Below are 19,412 nucleotides of genomic sequence, written 5' to 3' on the forward strand. Positions count from 1 at the left end.
CAGTCCATTACATCCTGGTACCTTATTGAAGCACGCTAACACGGATAGGGCCTCTTAGCAATTTTTTACAGTCTTCCATTTATTTTGAGACGTTTTGCCTCTGCCTTTTTATTTAAATCGTTTCATTGTGAGTAGTACTGTTATATAAACATAGGTGGACCCCGGTACTCTATTATTTATTTTGAAAAAGCCTCAAAGATTTAACATTTTCAATAATTTACTTTACTTTTAAATTACTAAGTAGTAGGTTATAGCTAATTGCCAGCGAATTATTAATTTTTTCTATGTATCTCTATCCATTGACATCTACAGAATTTAGGTTAAAATTCTAGACAGACCACTTGGGAACACCCGGTAATTCCAAAATCTCACAATGTTAACAGCCAATTTCGATACTCCATTTTCCGTCAAAATAATCGATCCCAATAATTTGATAAATTTTTATCGTAAATGTTTATTAAAAACTCGATTTTTCTTTTATATGTGCGGTTCAATCTAATATCCCGCTCAACAAAAATATAAATATAAAAGTGAACTATTCAAAAATATCAGGGAAAGATACTCCAGCGTATTATGGCAAAAATTATTTCATGATTTTGTTTATTTGTTTTTAATCTATAATATGGATATAGTTTTCCATAAATGATATGAACTAAGAAAAATAGTTAAAACCGACTTTCAAATAACAAAAAAAATATATATTTACGATCAAAAATTATCGTCAGCGGATCGATTATTTTGCGGTGAATATACAGGGTGTTAAAAAAGTACGCTCTCAAACTTTAAGGCACGATTTCTCCTGAGTGATTCTAAGACAAAAAGTTCATCTTAGCTATCAAGATACGCAGCGTGGATTGGGTAATGCAAATCCTGGTTACCTTGCTGCTAATTTGACAATTATCTAGTTGTTTAATTGTGTTTGTTATTCAAATTATATTGCTTGCATTAGTGGCAATTTTTACTTATTTGTCTACAAATGAAAAGAATAACATAATTGAGAACTTGACCGAAACTAAAAACTCAGTTTCAGTTAAGCTCTGAAGAAGTCAAAAGGATCATTGGCGAAACGTTAGCTAATTCGACTCAACAAAAACCGACGCAGGAGGAATCCAGAAGTTTTATAAAAAAGTATTACAGTAGCCTGTCGAAGTTTCTTTTGAAAAGTGAAAGAGAAAGCAGAGATTATGAAAATGTCCGAAGAAGTGTTTGTCACATTTTAAATCAGGATTTAGGCATGAGGGGTGCGCGTTGGGTGCCGCGTTTACTGTCGTTAGACCATAAACGTGGTCGAATGAATGTTTCCAACGCTCTGTTAATGCAGTTTAGGAACAATAAATTCGAGTTTTGAGGATACACCATTATACGCCCGAATCAAAAATACAGTCAAAAAAGTGGACTGCGAAGGGGGAAACTCAGCGGTTCTCATGGCGAAAATCTACGAATTCCGGCTTGAACCAAATCTAGCCCGAAGCTCCCTCAACTGATCGCCAATTGAGAAGGCAATCAATCATCTTCGTGAACAATTATTTTGCAGAGAAAAACACTGGGTAATATTTGGACGCGTTAGACAGAGGTAGAGTTACAAGTTACAAAAAAAAATCGAAAAAATTTCTTCATTCTTAGGTCGGAAACTTTTCAAGTGACTCTCGTATCACTTATTATTTATTTTTCAGAGAAGTAGAGGTAAGGTGTTACTTATAAATTATTATTAACTTTTTTAATTTAAATTTGACAGTTATTTTTATGAAAATAACGGGTCAATTAGGCCAATTGGGTTCAAAATATTTTTGGAAAAGTACAAGTTTTTGAAAGTTTTTTAGAATTAAGCAACTGGAAATACAACCTCCATTTACGTGGTGTGAAATGTTTTTGTTATTTTTTTTATCTTAAAAACAAAATTATAAATTTTGGCGTACTGTTCAAACACACTGTATATTAGCGGTCAACTAAAAATCTTTTTACAAATTTTTCGGTGGTTTAGATATTCCGCATTCCTTTTTAACCACTAAACGTATAGTCGGTATTTAATAAATAGACTATTTCTTATGTAGTTCTGTTGTATGACAAGTTCGCCGCAACAAGAAAAGAATACAAAGAGTAAAATCGAAAATACAGGTAAGAGAACGATTACCTAAATGTTTGATCACCTCAGGATTGCAAACTATTTACAGATGGAGAAACAAAAAAATATGTTAAAATCACATTCAGAGGCGTCCGCATGATAATAAATAAATTGGAAAATTTAAACGGATGAGCTCTAATTTTCGGAAATAAGCACGTTCATGGAAAACATTTTCGATCCGACCGGATTTAGCTCGAACTACATACCTATATTCGGGTGCTGAAGTTTTCTGCAGATTCTCGCCTCTCTTTCTAACTTTTGAAAATCTGAAAACAGTATGCAATAATTATATTAACGACTAACGCTGCAGTATTTATTTTCGGATAATATTTAGGGCTGATAGTTCACTGATTAAATAATCCATATGTTAAAATCGAACGCATTCAGTTCAAATCTATGTTCAAATGTTTATAACTTTATATTGATTTAATTTAACCACAATTCATATGATTAATTTGGTCCATATTTCATTTCTGGGTTTAAAAAATGGCCCAGCATAACTACTGCTCCGACGAATGGCGGAAGTAATGATTAGCCACAAATGCTACCGAAATAATGAGTTTATAAGGTGACTGGCTGAAAAATCAGGAAAGTTTATGGCAGACTCTATCTATAAAATACCTTCGAAATAACCCTACGCCAAACACGCTATATAATAAGCCCACTAATAAATTTATAAATATATTTACTTTATCCTAAAAAATAGTCTCAAAAAAATACTCCAATTGATAGTACATTAATACTTTAGCCACGAGGGTCTGCAGAATTTTATAAACCTATACTCACTCTATAACCAGGACGAAATAAATTACAATTCAAGAAATTATTTAAAACATTGACTTCATCCATGACACATTTTTTTATGATTTTTAAAATCACTTTGAGATATATAGCTACAATCATCCAAGATTCAAATGTAAAATGTAATTATTTTTTGCATAATATTTCAATTGACACAACTGTTATGGATAGTCTAATTCGCCAATATTTCGTATATATATATATATATATATATATATATATATATATATATATATATATATATATATATATATATATATATATATATATATATTTCCTTCACAATTAAAGATTTGTAGATGTGTCGTTGCGTATTTTTGCCATATATTCAATATATTCCAAAATAATGAAACAGAATAAAAGTACCCCCAAAAATGTCTAAATTCTTATTAAGTTCCGATTGCTCTTAGCGCTTGTTATTTTTAACGTTTGTTCCGTTCTACTTGCTTCCTCTGCACTTAAAATCTTAAGTCGCACGCAGCGACTCCGCTCTAAGAGCTATTAAGTGAACGCGCGTGTATAATAATTACCCGTTTTAATGTGTAATGAACACTGCTATGAAAGTTAATAGGAAACCGGGGGTGCAAAACAAACCCAAACAAAAATAGAGGTGTGGCTCAAATTTGCCGCGTCGTGTAATTAAAGTTTCCCCGTATTAATTTTCATGCGGATAAAGATCGGCCTAAATATAGAGCCATTTAATAATTTAACTTGATGGGATTTTTTGTGTGAGAAACGAAAAGCTGCAATTAATCTGCTACGCTTGTACTAAAAAGTGGAACTTTGTACCGCTGCTCGAAAATCGATAAAAGAAAAAGTCAGTATTTTAATTATATAAAATTGCCTTGATATTTTTAATTTTGCATGTTTGAAAGATGTTGCAGAATGATTGGAATTGAAAATAAGATTGTATTTAAATTGTTGCAGTAAATAAAGGTAGCAGTTATTATTTTGATTTTCTTATTACTAACAGTTACACCATTTAACATATCAAGTCAATTAGAAAATAATCATGACACTGAAATGCACCTTACGAACAAAACTTCTTTTAATCCATATGCTGCAATACGTAAAAAAATTCTAGCTTGTCAGTATGGGTGATTCCGTTCTGTTATTTTTTTATTTAAAATTACAGTAAAAATACAACTTGAAAGCGTCAAGAACGAGAAACAAATTTCAAATTTTCCGATACACGGTACTGACCAAATTAATTTGAGTTCTAAAATCATATAACTCTTTGCACTATTTCATCAACTCCATGTTTGTAAATAGTAATCAGATGACGTACTTTCAACATGATTCACTAGACGTTTCATAAATCTCAAGAGAGATGGCGCTCGAGTCATATAAATTCAAATTCAAATATTCATTAAATTTTAAAGACAACAGTTAATGAACCGGAATGAACTTAAAACACGAACTAAAAAGAGTTTTTGTTTGATCATAGAAATAAGAATTTATGATCCAATTAGTTTAAATCATTTATCAATCATTTAAAATTTAAGAATTTATAGATGAATTTTAGATATGAATATGACACGGTACTGACATTTAGCTCATATATTGTAGGTTCTCTCTGAATGACAAATTATGTTATATAAAAAATATGTTGAAATAATATGTTTATGATCATCTACTTACAACAAAAATTGCATTATTAGATTATTAATTAATCGCCTTGAGAATAAACAATACAAGACATTAAGTAATGAAAGAATTCAATATAAAGAGGCATCACAAATTAAGAAAAAACAAAATCCAATATTTATTAGTAATATGTTCTCTGAACCGCAACTGCGAATCAAGAGTGAGACCCAAAATTTTGCATGACTCAGAGAGTGGCAATTTTACGTTATTAAGTTTAATTGTTATATTATACTTTGCAGGAGTTAAATAATTATCATTTCCAAAGAGTATTACTGAAGATTTATTAGGGTTAAGCTTTAGGAAGTGATCTGCTGCAATGTAAAAAAAATTTGATAAATCAGTATTGATGACATCCTCCGCGGTAGGTTGAGGAAAAAATAAGTAGTAAATTTGAGTGTCATCCGCATAAAAATGACAGTTGCATTGGTGGAGAGCTCCAATGAAGTTAAAAGTAAAAATAGTGTACAACACGGGACCAAGAATGCTGCCCTGTGGAACACACATGCGAACACCTATGAACGATGACTCCTGCTGATTGTAGACAACCCGTTGTGTCCGACCTGACAAAAAGGAACACAGAAACTCTCGAGCACCTTCGGAGAAACCAACGTAAAGGAGAATGACCAAGAGAATTGAATGATTTATCATATCAAATGCCTTACTGAAATCCAATAATATTAAAGCCGTTATCTTTCCTTCGTCAGTCGCTCTAAAAATCAGTAATGTCCAGCATGGCACTCTCACAACTGTGATTAGGTCTAAAACCAGACTGTTTCTCTGGTAGAATATGATTAGAATTTAAAAAGTTTACCATTTGATCGTTCATAATTCTTTCAAGTACTTTAGATAGAACAGGCAATATGTTAATTGACCGCAGGTGACTAAATTCGCTTGGATTGTTTATTTTCGGTAAGGGGATGACGCTTCCGTGTTGACTGAAAGTACGAATTTAAGATACACTCATTTATTGTATGCGTAATGTATGGGGCAATATATGGGCAGCAAAGAAGTATTAATTATATATTTATCTCATCATGGCGCGCAGCTTTAGATTTTATATTTTTCAGAATGTTGAGAATCTCATCTTATGTGGACAATACAAAGTCAAATTGATCCGTTCTGTCATTTATTTTTTATTTTTTATTATTATAAAAATTCAACAGTTCTTGATTGGGGCTATCATTATTTTCCACACTGTTTATAAAGAAATTATTAATTTGATCGACATTATCTAAGTGATTTGGCAAAGTACCTCTGTTACGTTTTACAACATTAAGTTTTCTTAGTTCGTTCCATTTCTCTTTGGCATTACCATGACAAAACTTAGTTCTTAAATAAGCTTTTTTCTCTGATCTAATGGCCAAATTTGTACAATTACGTAATTGTTTGTAATACAGTTAAAAAAATTTTAGCGCTTTATTACTCAGCTTTTGTAGCAGTTTTATGTTTTCTGTTATCCAAAGCGCATAGTTATAGTTTTTATTCTTCCTAAAGCGTTTTAATGGCGCGTACTTATTAAATAGTACCAATATGCAAGTATTTAGGAGGTTTAGCTTTTCTTCAATGTCACAAACATAAATTAAGTTACTTAACGGTAAATCTAGTAGATCTTAAACTCCTGAAGATTAATGGTTTTTAATGATCTATAATAAAAACTTACAGGTTCATTACCTGGCAAGTCTAGACTGAATTTTATGTATGTTAAAAACTGATCAGCGATGTTATTGTCGACAACCCCTACATCAGACACGTTTTTTACGTTGGTAAATATTAAATCTAAGAGCGACATAGAATGTAATGCAATGCGGGTAGGTTCTTGTACATATTGGTCCATATTGAAAGTAGAAAACACAGAAGTTAATCTAGTTCCAAGATCAGTATTTAAATTAAGCATATTGATATTGAAGTCGCCAAAGCATATTAAGCTATTATAGTCTGAGTATATATTAAACAAGCATTCCTCAAGGGTATTAAAAAATTGTGATACGTTAGTATTAGGTGGTCTGTAAACAGTACCCACCATAAAGGTTCGATTATTTAACAGTACTTTAACTCATATATATTCAATATGCTCAAGACAAGCAGAGGCCAAAACTTCACACCTTAAATTATTTTTAACGTGCGCCTCCGCGCCTGTCCAGACGATTGTGATGCAGAAAATTATAATTCGCAATGCCTACCATCTGATCAACCCCCGCACCCAGCCCCGTTTCAGATACACCAACGATATCATAATTGTTACTCAATAATTGGCTTAGAAAAGAGTCAAAATTGGCCAGCAAGGACCTTACATTAACATGTGCGGCACAAAAATTAAGATCCATTGAGAATTAAAGGAGGGAAGGTTAGGAAGGAAGGAAATAGTTATCAAATTCAAACAAGCAGTGGAAAGTACGAGGGTACCAAAACCAATAAAGTTGGTGCTGCATGTAACCTAAAGTTAATTTGAAGTTCGTGTATTATACAGAAACATATAAATACTGAATAAAGCCTGTATGGAACATGTGGCATATGTGACATACCTAAATTACAAGATATAAAAACTATTCTTCGAAAAGTATATTATAATTGACTAATCTCATGGTGGTAAAGAATTTACCTGGCTGGGAAATGTGAGGTTAACATTGCTTATCACTTAGATTAATAACGAAGAAAAAAAAGTAAGCTTTTTATAATTTGATTCACAATTAATTTCTGTAAAGTTGGAAAGAAAAAAATAGCTGTGAAGTGAAGTGAAAAGAAGCTACATACAGTTATTCCTTGATTTGGTCGGTGATTTGGCATATGTCGTCCTCATCCTGAACACGATACACTTCACCACGGCATTTAATGTAAATATTGCCGTTAAGACATCACACGCTTTTTTCGGAAAATTTTTTAACCGCCACTTTAAATAGGTGCAACCGTGATTGGGTAAGGTCTTCCCTAATTACGATGCCAGAGTTTTTAAGTGCTTTACGATGTTTTAACGCCATTGCACGAGCGTCAGCACTATGGAACTGGATTAAAATAGCCGGCGGCTTGTTTACTAACGGATTTTTTGCTCGTACTCTACAGCAGTTTGTTATATCATTGTTGTCAATAGTAATGTTCATCTTTTGTTGAAATACTTTCTTTACGGTGTTCAAAATATTCTCATCCTTTTCGAAATGGACACCGAAAAGACGAATATTCTGATTGCGGCTATGTTGTTCCTGCTGATCAAGTCGTTGTTTTAAATCCTTATTTCCTGCGCCATCCTATTCACCTCTCTCCCCAAATTGGACACTTCGCTCTCAACCCTCTCTATTTTTGACACATTTTTTTCTTCGAGTTTGGCAAGTAGAGAGCCAATAAGTCGGTCTTGAAAATCGTCACCAAGAATTGTAGCGGTAATTTGATCCGCAACAATCTTCCGAATATCCTCAATACCACTCCTTAATAGTATCATTGTATAAGTTAGGTGTACAGCAACCGCACGGTAAACAAAACACTTATGCCCTCACGATATAAATGACAAAGCAACTTCCACCACAGTGCTTCAGAAGAAAGCAACACTGATTTAGTAGCGAAATTAATTTTTCAGTATAAATGAAGAAAATTTGAGGACACACCGCACACCGATACCTTCTACTCCAGCGCCATATATCTATCTTGCTTTGCTTGCTTTACAGCTGCTAACAGGATTCCAATACAGGAGAGGACATTTTTAATGAAGTTTGAAAGGTTCTTAGTTGCCATAATCAAAATTAGTTGGAGTATGCACAGATGGTCGACGTACCTACAGGTTGTATCGCAGTTCTGAATGAAAAAGCAACTGAATTAAATATGCAAAAAGACGATTTGCCGGCTATTTGAATGATTTAAATTTTAAACTTCCTTCAAAAAGCAATGTACAAAATGCTCCAATACACTCAGAGTTGGAATTGGAATTGATCGAGAAGAAGATTAATTTGTGCGTTTGGCAAATGCAAATGCAAAATGCGAATACCTTTTTTCATTGATGAAAGTTAATACATCAAAACATCGTACAAAGTTAACTAAGGATAATTTGGAAAATTATTTACACCTTTGTATCAGTGGAATTAATCCAAACATAGATGAATTAGTTTCAAAAATTCAAGTTGAAGTGTCTCATTGATTTCGGTGTCGCCATTTAACATTCGTAGTGTTTAATAATTCAAAATTTCATTCATAATTATAATGTTGTATCTTTTTTGTTGATTTAATACATTTTGGTTTTTTCATACATCCCAGACGGCAGGCCTTTTCTGCACTTACAGATAAAAATGGAGAACTGCACTTGAAAAAAAAATTACTGGTGAATCGGCTTGTTTTCTGTTCAGGGGTATAATAATGTGATATTTCTCCTCATAATTTAGAAACTGAATATAGTGCTATACATATCATGTGAGCATTACGACTTGTTTAGATAATATGTATATACACATATAATTAATAAAGTCGTGCTGTTTTCTATGATTTGTTATTTGCATATCCACCAGAGAAGTTTTACTACCGCTTTTAAGTTAAATCCGAATAATTTACAATATACAATACAACCTGATGCTACTTTGTTGTGCCATTATTATTTCATCACTATTTTAAGCAGATTTATTGCCCGCGCTGAATGCAGAGATTAAAATTTATAAATTAAAAATGCACAATGACACAAGCATAAAATTTTGTAATGGGCGTAAAGAGAGACAATTGTTAGAGTGTTTGTAGATGCATATATTAACATCATGAACGAGGTTTTGAAAGTAGAAGTTTCGCACATAAAAATGTACAGTGCTGATACCACAGAACCTTTCATCAATTATTAAGTAAGGAACTGATCGATAATACCAATACACAGTTTCGAACAGAAACCAAAAGAACATCTATGCGATGTATTATTACGATAAAAATATTATGTATGAATATATATAGTGGTTCTCGTTCTGGTCAGTTTGTGGCACACTATGTTTAGATTAAGAATATTGAATTCCTCAAAAACGGAAAAAACGAAATATTAAATATTTTTATTTACATTAAAAAGTTTTAAATAAAAAAAAAAGTAACTTGGTGCGACATCTCATTAAATGTCAAAATATCTAAATCTAGATGTCTAAACATATATCTACCAAAAGCCTTTTTACACGAAACCTCCCCTAGTCTCCAAAACTGAAATTTTGAAAATTCCTTCGTCGATCCAAAAATACACCACGTCTCAAGATGAAGTTTTCATATTTGTGCTTATCTCAAAACAATACCTGCCAAAACATCGAATTTGGCGGACCCTGTACCTATGCGTAAAAAAAAGCAATGAAACAAATGGTAGCAAACGATTATTTTCAAGGACAATTTATTAATTAAAAAAAATAACAAAAACCTTTGTAGTTCATTTATCCATTACAGTTACAAGTTTTCGAATAGGAATGAATATAAACATGTTCGCACATAACTAATTAGATTTCCTTGTAGTAATATAAACTAATATTGCTTTACATAATCCGCAAACTGCAAGCCTCTATTCAATACATTTCATAACAATGGTCCAAATTTTCTTGGTACATAGTACCTCAAAATCTTTAATAGTTGAAGGATATCGAACGGCCATAAGAATTTTCGGTCTATTCAGTGCAGTAATTTTGTCCCAGCTTCCTGGTGGAGTACATATTAATGTTATTAATACCTACCAAATAAATTTAATTATAAATAAATTTAACTGAAAACTGTTCAAAGAACACACTATCTACAAAATATATTCCTCTTGCGTCGGTTGTTGATGAATCGAACTTGCTGACGTTTCTGCCCATCACCCTGTTGGCTTCTTCAGAACTTAACTAAAACCGGCTCGTATTCTACTCTGTACCTGCTTATATACTGTTTGAGGGGGGCGGAGCTAAAAGAAGGGCATGATTATTGACTGACTCTCATATTGGTGAAAGGTAAAGTCGCAATTAAGATGGTTTGGTTGCTTATTGATTGATATAGATTCTCGGATTTTTCGTTGGTAGGCACTAAAGGAATTTAAATTACTTTCCATCCACCATTTCTACATTTGCAAAGTATTTCCAGAACAAACCAGTACAGTAACATCCGCGAAGCTCAGAATTTTACTTGCAGACTGTGTCTTGGGACACCATCACTACCATCGATACTCACACACTGCTTTCTATTTGTCAAATAACTAACTAATAGATCTAATATCCTACCTCTGAAATCAAGGTAATTCATTTTTTCTAATAACTTTTTATGACAAACGGTATCGAAAGCTTTACTTAGACTCTGAAAGAGGCACATGCAGGGACTACGGCTATAAAATAAAGTGGAAATTTGAGCTGTGAGACATTTAATAGTATCTTGTGTTTATTTACCCTATCTGAAATCGAACTGTAATTTTGAATTTAAGTCAAATTTGTCTAAGAAACTGCGTTCAAATATGTTAGCAAAAACTGAAACTAAAGATATACACTCAAAAATATATCGACAAAATATCTATCAAATTGTAAACTGAAAGCAACAGCACAAAGATCTGACGATCTCATACGTGAAGGAAATCTCAGAAAAAATAGGTCAAATAGCAAAACAAAAAAGTCCGGTCCGATATTAAGGAGCATACAAAACAAAATGAAGGGTGAAATCTAATCGCGGAACACGTATGGACCAAAAAACACAATATCAAATCGTTTTTACATTATTTTGACGTAAGAAAGACAAAATTTCCTTTCTAGAACAAATTTTTATAATTGACAAAGTAATTCAGTATTATAACAGTGTCAAAATTTAGGTCTAATGTTGGACAATGAATTGCGGTTTTCAAATCACAAATATAAATCTCTTCAAAATGCATACTTCAGTTTAAGGATTATTTCCCAAAACAAGGATTATTTCAACAGCAAAACAAAAATATTGTTGTGTAATTTCTGTGATGTTATCTATCATGCATGTTTAAGTCACACTGATATTTTTCGTGTTCAGAAGTTACAAAACTACTCTTTGAGGCTGATATTCGGTGTAAGTGTATAATTTCCACTCTGCAAACGGTGGCATGTTTATTGTCTAAAATTTTGGTGAATAAATCTCCTCCTTACTAATATGAAAAAATAAAATTCAGAAGTGACGTGCACACTATCAATATTTTCACTAGCACTGACCTTTACGCACGATCATTTTCTTATGTAATAATAAATGATATTGTCAAACAGTTATTGTTCCTCCCTGTAAGGTTAAGGATTACATTGTATATGATATTTTTTCATAATTGTCACATCTGCCCTATTAGGCCTTAATTTTTAAAGTTAAGTGGAAGAACGGGTCAGTGATACGACACTGAACTGAACCTCGCCTTTTCCTAAACTTACTTGCTTTTGTTTATTATTGACTTGTTGACTATTGTAAATAAGGAACTTTATTATTATTATTATTATTATTAATTATACTGGATTTCTAGTTCCTGCCATATTTGGCATTGCCTATGCATAGCCCGGCTTTACTAATATCGTCTAACTCGCAATTTTAGAAACCTATTTCGTAAACAAATAAACATAAATAAAATACCAAATCCACAGAAAAAAATATCGATGTTCCCGTTTCTCACCGAAATTGCCAATTAAATTATATCGACATTCGCAACAATTCCGCCGTTTCTAACTATATGTGGTCGTGAATGAAATCGACGGATCGATTTAAATAAAGACGAGCCTTTTTCCATGCTCGAATTACCATTGGTAATGCCGCGACATCATGTAAACCGTTCCTTTCGAAACGTGTCCATCAGTATATGTCGATCCGCAAAAGAACTTAAGCGATTCCTTTTTTGCTTAAACGGTGAACGACTCGCATTTCTTTGCGTATTCACCGATCCTGGTACCATTTTATTAACTTCTTTCGCGAAAAAGACCACCGCGATATAGAGACACGTGTCTAGTGTCTCACATTTGCCGACTCGTTATTTTCCTGCTAAAACTATATCTCCGATTTTAACAGCTTTAACAGTATTATTACCCAATTCGAGACCAAAGGCATCGTAATAAATAACAGACGAAAACAAAATGCAAGCTGCAAATAAATATCGAACCACAATGTTGCGCACATTCAAAAATATTTTTTCTATAAATACGAAAACCATCAAGAGTTCCGGGAAGGTGAAGTGAAGAAATTTTGCATTTTGTTTTGAAATGGTGGAAAAAGCAAATAATGAATAGGACTTTTTTTAAATATTTGCTTTACTGATGTATGTACATTCACATTCAACAACCAACCAAATGATCAAAACTGTCGGTATTGGAGCTAAGACAATGAATATTGTGTTATATATTATTGAGCCATTTCTTAAGGACTATAACCTCCAAGCAGAAATCTATTTGGACTAATTACAAAATTAAATTGGATCCGTACTAGAAGAAGTTGTTCTAGAAGATCAGGAAATGTGGTGACAAAACGCTATTTTCTTAGAATGTGACAGGATTTGACAATATCAACTAAGCAATGTTATAAATGAATTTTATGATCGCGTAGGGATTTGTTTAAGTGTTAATGGAGGATTGATATATATTTTGGACTAATTATTTTTTAAACAAAAACTTGAGGAACTAAAATTTATAGTCGTTTCTTGAAACTTCTTTGTCGCTTAAGCCGTCCTTTAAATGAAATTAGCTTTAAATGACTAGGAAGTCTTAGGACCCCATTATAAGTTTGATCGTAAAAAAAACATAATGATATACCTACATGCTTAATTTATTTTGAATGTGAATGTGAAACCATGTCTGTATTGTAAACAAATCTTTATTTGATTTGTCATTGTCCAGCTCAACATCGTGAAGTTCTGGAAATAGCGTCACGGAAAATATTCGTTGGTTAGTTTGTTGTTGTGTTGACCTTTTGCAATTTTGCCATCATATTTGATTCAATAACTGAAAACTGGCTTATTAAAATTTATTCAAACTCGGCACATGAGTTAATCATACCGGAGCTTTCAAAAAGTTGTACTACAACTTTGCTATAAGAGGATTTCATATGCTTCATTCAGCAATGCAACCCGGTATAAAACAAATACAAAATTTTACGTAAAAAAAAACAACAAACAAAGAGAAAATTATTGTTTCATGAAATACAAACTTTTTTGGTTTTAAGTTTTTGTTATGCTTTTTTTATTTTTTATTTTTGTTATGCTTTATTTATTCGATCCGAGTCTACTTCTCTTCCCCAACTTATATTTTAAGACATTAATGAATATTCTGATGAGTCATTTAATAGAAAAGAGAAGAGGTATTTAAAGAGGATTTTAATGTTAAGATATCAAAATAAGAGCTACTTAATTTTTTTGATACACAGGATATTTGATTGGACCACCTTAATTGACAGTCAAGTTCTGGACCTAGAAATCATTTGGTCTACAGTGTTTTCAGGGTTTAATATAAGGTGGTTTTATATTGAGTCTAAAGACTAATTTTCACATTTGCAAAAAAATTACGATAGCACCATTAGTTTGGGAGGTAGATCACTCATATTTGATACTAGCCTGAAGATAACGTAAAAGAAACATGCAACGGAATGCAGGGTGTTTGAAACAAACGAATACATATATTTGGATCACACAAAAATAGAAAAATCTCGATTTCCTTCAATGGCAGAGTACATATATTATTATTATTTCTGAAAGATCTTATGTCTGTATGTCATATGCCTAATTATAATACTTTGTTTTAACTTTTCCAATATTTGTACTTCTCTCTGTCTAAGACTACATCAGTTGATTCTGACAAAACTATTAGCCAACAGCGCTCTGTTAAGATTAAAAAACGAACAAGTGAAACAACTTTGTTGGAGCAGTAGATAAAGCAACAGACAGTTATTAGCAACTTTGCAAAGGCCAAATTTTGAATTTATAGGAAAACTAAATAATTAAATATCTATTGCTTCAAATTAACTAATCTTATTTTTAATTTTTATTGTGGCGCAAAAAATATTCAAAAATATGCCCTTCTGCTTGCATACACATGTTTAATCTTCTTCGTATAATTTCTTTTACCTTCCTTAGCATAAAAAACGCGTTATTCTCGTGCTCGCATTCCGAATTCAATTTTTCATATCTTCTAATATTGACGAGGTGACTTTTTAAAAAACTTTATCTTCAAAATACAATCGAAATTAAGAGTTTCTGCAGCAGCAGTTACAACAAGAATAATCATATTACTTAAAACTAAGACTTTATAGGTTCGTATCCGAAAAGCTGACAATGTGAATCTCACGGTCTCTTCATAGTACCATCGTGGCCAAATGCTGACATCGTAGATCTCACGGTGTCCTATCCTTATTACGTAGAAATCATTGTACATAACTCGAGCGTTCAGATAAACACGATCTTTAACATATCCCCACAAAAATAAATTTACTGCTAAGTCACACGAACGACGGGCCATCCAATGAATGCACCTTTACCGATCCACTCCTGTGGCTAACGAATATTTAAAAATTCTCAAACTTCGCGACGCTAATGCGGCGCAGTCCATATTGCTGAAACCACATTTGTTGGATCTCAATATTACCAATTTCTTGAAGAAGTTGAAGTAAATCATTCTCCAAATTAAGCGGTTGGCGACAAAAATGTAGTCCAATAACTTTAAAATGTTTTATTCCGGAACACACATTAAGTGACCAATGGTTTTGGTCTTGCACTTCCTGTACCCAGAATTAATGCATGTTATGACGATTAGCTGTACAATTACTGCGAAAAGTAACTACATCACAAAACATTATTTTAAATAGAAAATTTGGATCGGTCTCTATTGCTCATTTAGAACGGTGCAAAAGTTTACAGAAGGGTTGATATGTGAAATGTGAAATTATTTACTCAGTTGTCAGGTACAAATTTGACAATTTCATTTTGTCATGGCCAAGTAATGTTATAGCAATAGCCCATATACCATATAGCTGTTAGACATATAGAGGCCCTGCCTTTGCTAATTATACAGGAACTCGTGAAGCAAGTATGTCACAAAATTTTGAGGTGTGTTAAATATACGCATGCGCGAGATTTGAAATTTTGTTTTTAACCAATGGCAGCTCTAATTGCAAATAGTGACGTTCGACCTATAAGACCTTGCGGCTCTCAACAACCAACATGGCCGCTGGCAGGTCGACAAGTGCAGAGTTAATAATTATGCTGAATTACAGCAGACGGATCGGCGTCCTTAGTATAATTTTGTATTTTAGCGTTTTGGTTCTTTAAGCGCTATTTGCACAATTTGCTTTTATTAAATTTATTGGTTTCACCTCTATTGAAAATGTAAATAAAGTGGAATTCACGAAATGTGACTCTAAAAGTGTAATATATATCTATATGCATAATATATATGTAAAATAAACATCTAGTGTAAATATAATTTATATATGTAAAATAAACATCTATGTGGCAAAATGTTCATCAAGCACCTCGTATAGACAGAGTGCTCATTCTTTCATCGCAATTGCAGAAAATTTCGCCTCTCAAATATATTATTATGAAAAGTACCAATGGACAAGCTCGTTAAAAAACTGTAGGTATTGGAAAATGTAACCAAGAAATTTAAAAACTAGTATAAAACAAGTCAATAAACATTAACAGAATTAACATTACCAAACGCTAAAGAGTGTCGTTTATTGTCTCAAAATTTAAAAATCATTAAAAAATATTTAACAGCAATTAAAAATTTTTAAAAATTAAATGCTAAAATTACATTGCATTGTGTCTACCAGGCTTTAAATACTAGTATCAATTCACGCAATAATTATTGTCATCTGGATTCAATTGAAATAACCAAAAATTACTTTTCCAGAAATGCTCAGAATTTTTTAAAAGTGTAAGCTCACATGAAACATTCTAAAAGGAAAATTGTCTTAATAAGAAATTGTGTTATTAAGAAATATTTTTGTTTTCAGATGCACACTCCAGTCCTGTTTTGTATACCAGATTGTCGTCTATGCCACAGCTACTACATACCTTTAATTATATTAACATTTTAGACAGTGTTTTATTAACTCGTTTTGAAGTTCGCAGAAGATATAGTTGGAAAATGTAAAAATATAAATGAATAAATACATGAATTATTTAATAAGGCCTTTATTGAAAAGAATAAAGTACATTGTTGCTTATAAACGGAACAAGAAATCAAATTAAAATATATGCTGCATTTTTTAATTGCATAATTTTATTTTTTATTTGCACAATGGCGTCCGACATAAGATGCTTCGTGTTACTCTTTTCAAGAAAATTTTATATTACTTGATTTGAGAGGATCACCACGTTTAAAAATTTATAATACATTAAACTATTTTTAATTATTAGTAGAATAACTAAAGCAAAAATTTCATTAACTGCAAATTAGAAACAAAATTTAAATCAGAAGCACTTTACTTGTTGACAATATATTACTGTACTGCTAAGTATTTCCGAGTTTTTGAGCCGTGGTCCCGAGATTACACTCGACGTTTCATCTACAACTGCGGCAGACATTTTCAAGAGCGGCGATGCGGTAACGGTCGAAGTGATCTTCCCTACTGCTCTCCGATGACTGATTTGCTTAGTGGAGAATCACGGTATTTAAGCACGCTGGAGTGGGCGTGGCCTCGCTATTAGGAATAGGTCGTATTCGTCCGGGTAGACATGATGTTTTGTTTATGACCTGAATCCACGTTCTGCTGACGTTAAGGCCTTCTTCTTTTCTGTTGAAATTATTCTGATGTTTCTGAATTTCAATGGCTTCTCTGAAAAGTCGTGGATAAAAATGTGTTGTCCTGTCCAGTATCTGAGTGTCTTCAAACATAATGCCATGATTGTCTTTGGTAAGAGTATGCTCCGCCACTGCTGACTTGTCCACATGTCCCAGTCGGCATTTGGCACTCTAAATATGGGCTGGCTGTTAAGTACCATCGGCAAACAGAATGACCAGAAAACAAGTAACTCGCTTTACAACTGATCACAATATCTATCTACCTGAAAAGCACTGCACTGCCTACTTTATAAAGTGTTTACCACCTCTTATTTTAAAGGGGTGATATCGATGCTCTTCTAAAGCTATCAGCCTCCGTGTTATCCTTTGTTTCCATACACTTTCATCTTTTGGTAAACTAAAAAATAAAATGTAAAGTGAATGACACTACTTGGATATGTGATTAATATATAAAAACTAGGAAACAGACATACATGCAAGTCTACAAAAAAGATGGGATAGAGAACATGGATCAGTCTCATAACTTGTCCAAAAACATGTACTAAATAGTTATTCACACAAGGGAGGTAAGTGATACTTACGAGTAAAGGACACAGCTTACTCTTGAGCCAAGCCAAAAAGGACTGGGAACATAGGCGGAGACTAATCTTCTTCCAAAGTTGTGCATATATTTTTTCCACTCAAGTTGTCCCGAATCCAACAAGCGGATTTACAAAATCAGTATTTATTGATAGAACTATATCTATTTAATCAGTGTCAAATTGTGTGTGTACATACGGCAGTATTCACCTACCTCCCTAAGGAGGTAGATGACCTATAAATAAAGTAAAGTAGGTTAATAGATATATGAAAGTGACTGATACGAATTAAGGAAAGGTCCGGGCAAGCTGTAAGAATGAAATATGGCTGAACAGGTCCGTACTTTGCCTAGAATTGAATTATTTGGGGTTTTGTTAGGAAAGATACTAAACAATATTTATTTATTTATGCATGTATTTATGTTTAAATCTAAAATAAAATTACAAATTATTTTTATTACCTACTTAAATTACTTAAAATTATTCACGTAATATATCAGTATCACTATCGCTTTCATCGCCTGTTCTAATTATTATTTGTTCTATATTATTTGCAATATGAATATACGATTTTTCTGCTTTTTCTGTATGTTTAACATAATTTGCCCAACTTTGTGGAGGGATGTTAAAAACTTCAGTTTCTATAAGTTTGAAACATGTTCCATGGGATTAAATATATAGTGGTATGCCCTAGATTTTTTTGCATAATTATCACAGACGTATTCCTTTTGTAGGTTGAAGCTTTGTAGAACCTCAATTAATTGCTTTTTGGTATAATCTTCGCGAAAATAAATGTCGTTATTATACATGTAGTTTTGGATTGTTGCTTTTGTGTCACATGAGGAAGAGATTTTAGAAAACCGTCTACTGTGATAACTTGCATTGTCCATTACAATGACGCTGTTAGGAGGAATGTTTGGCACTAGTTTGTTTTTAAACCAACTTTCAAATAAATCAGCGGTGGTGTCTTCCTGGTAATCCAGAGAAGAATCTTTAATATTTTTCGCAGATAGAGAAAGTCCATTTGGAATCCAACCATCTTTAGAGCCTTTACCCCTTTTTGATGGCGCGTTTGTTCAGCACTTATCAGTTGAGTCAATCCAACTCTTTTTCGGGGTATCATAAGTGTCGAACCAGGTTTCATCCAAGTAAATAATGTTGTTCTCTGTAAATTTTCATTTTTTCTAGATATTCCAGTCGCCATTTCCGAATTCTAAAAGATTCCATTAAAACTTGCCTTTTGTCAATTTTTTAAAATCTAAAACCCATGTGTTGAATACGTTTCCATAAGGTAGTTCTGCCACATTTAACACCGGTTTCATCTTTTTCAAGCTTCTTAATTTAATTAAGATATCTAAAGTAGGCACGCTTTGTTCCTCGTATAACTGGTAAATTTTACGCCGTATTATATCTTCATCAATTTCATCTATACTCGATAAAATGTCAGCATCGCTTCTTTTTTTCCTCGCTGAAATGGGATTATTCACAATTTTCCATACAGTTGATGTTGGAATTTTCGTCAATGTGGCCGTTTCTTCTAAAGATGCTTGCTTGCCAACCACGTTCAATGAGAGTCAAATAAACATT

The 19,412-nt window shown here is 32.6% G+C and overlaps 1 protein-coding gene across 5 annotated transcripts in view; it reads right to left on the reverse strand.

The window, feature by feature from the left end:
* LOC132698592 (calcium/calmodulin-dependent protein kinase type II alpha chain) overlaps positions 1-19,412 on the reverse strand; it is a 302,130-nt gene that overhangs the window by 171,278 nt on the left and 111,440 nt on the right. For all 5 annotated transcript variants that reach the window (XM_060664775.1, XM_060664774.1, XM_060664777.1 and 2 more), the window contains exon 3: positions 2,329-2,388. In XM_060664775.1, the coding sequence (XP_060520758.1) occupies positions 2,329-2,388 (60 nt within the window). The remainder of the gene's footprint in view (positions 1-2,328; positions 2,389-19,412) is intronic.

This window comes from Cylas formicarius, unplaced genomic scaffold (assembly GCF_029955315.1).
Source record: "Cylas formicarius isolate icCylForm1 unplaced genomic scaffold, icCylForm1.1 PGA_scaffold_2__14_contigs__length_35257938, whole genome shotgun sequence".
NCBI classification, from domain to species: domain Eukaryota; kingdom Metazoa; phylum Arthropoda; class Insecta; order Coleoptera; family Brentidae; genus Cylas; species Cylas formicarius.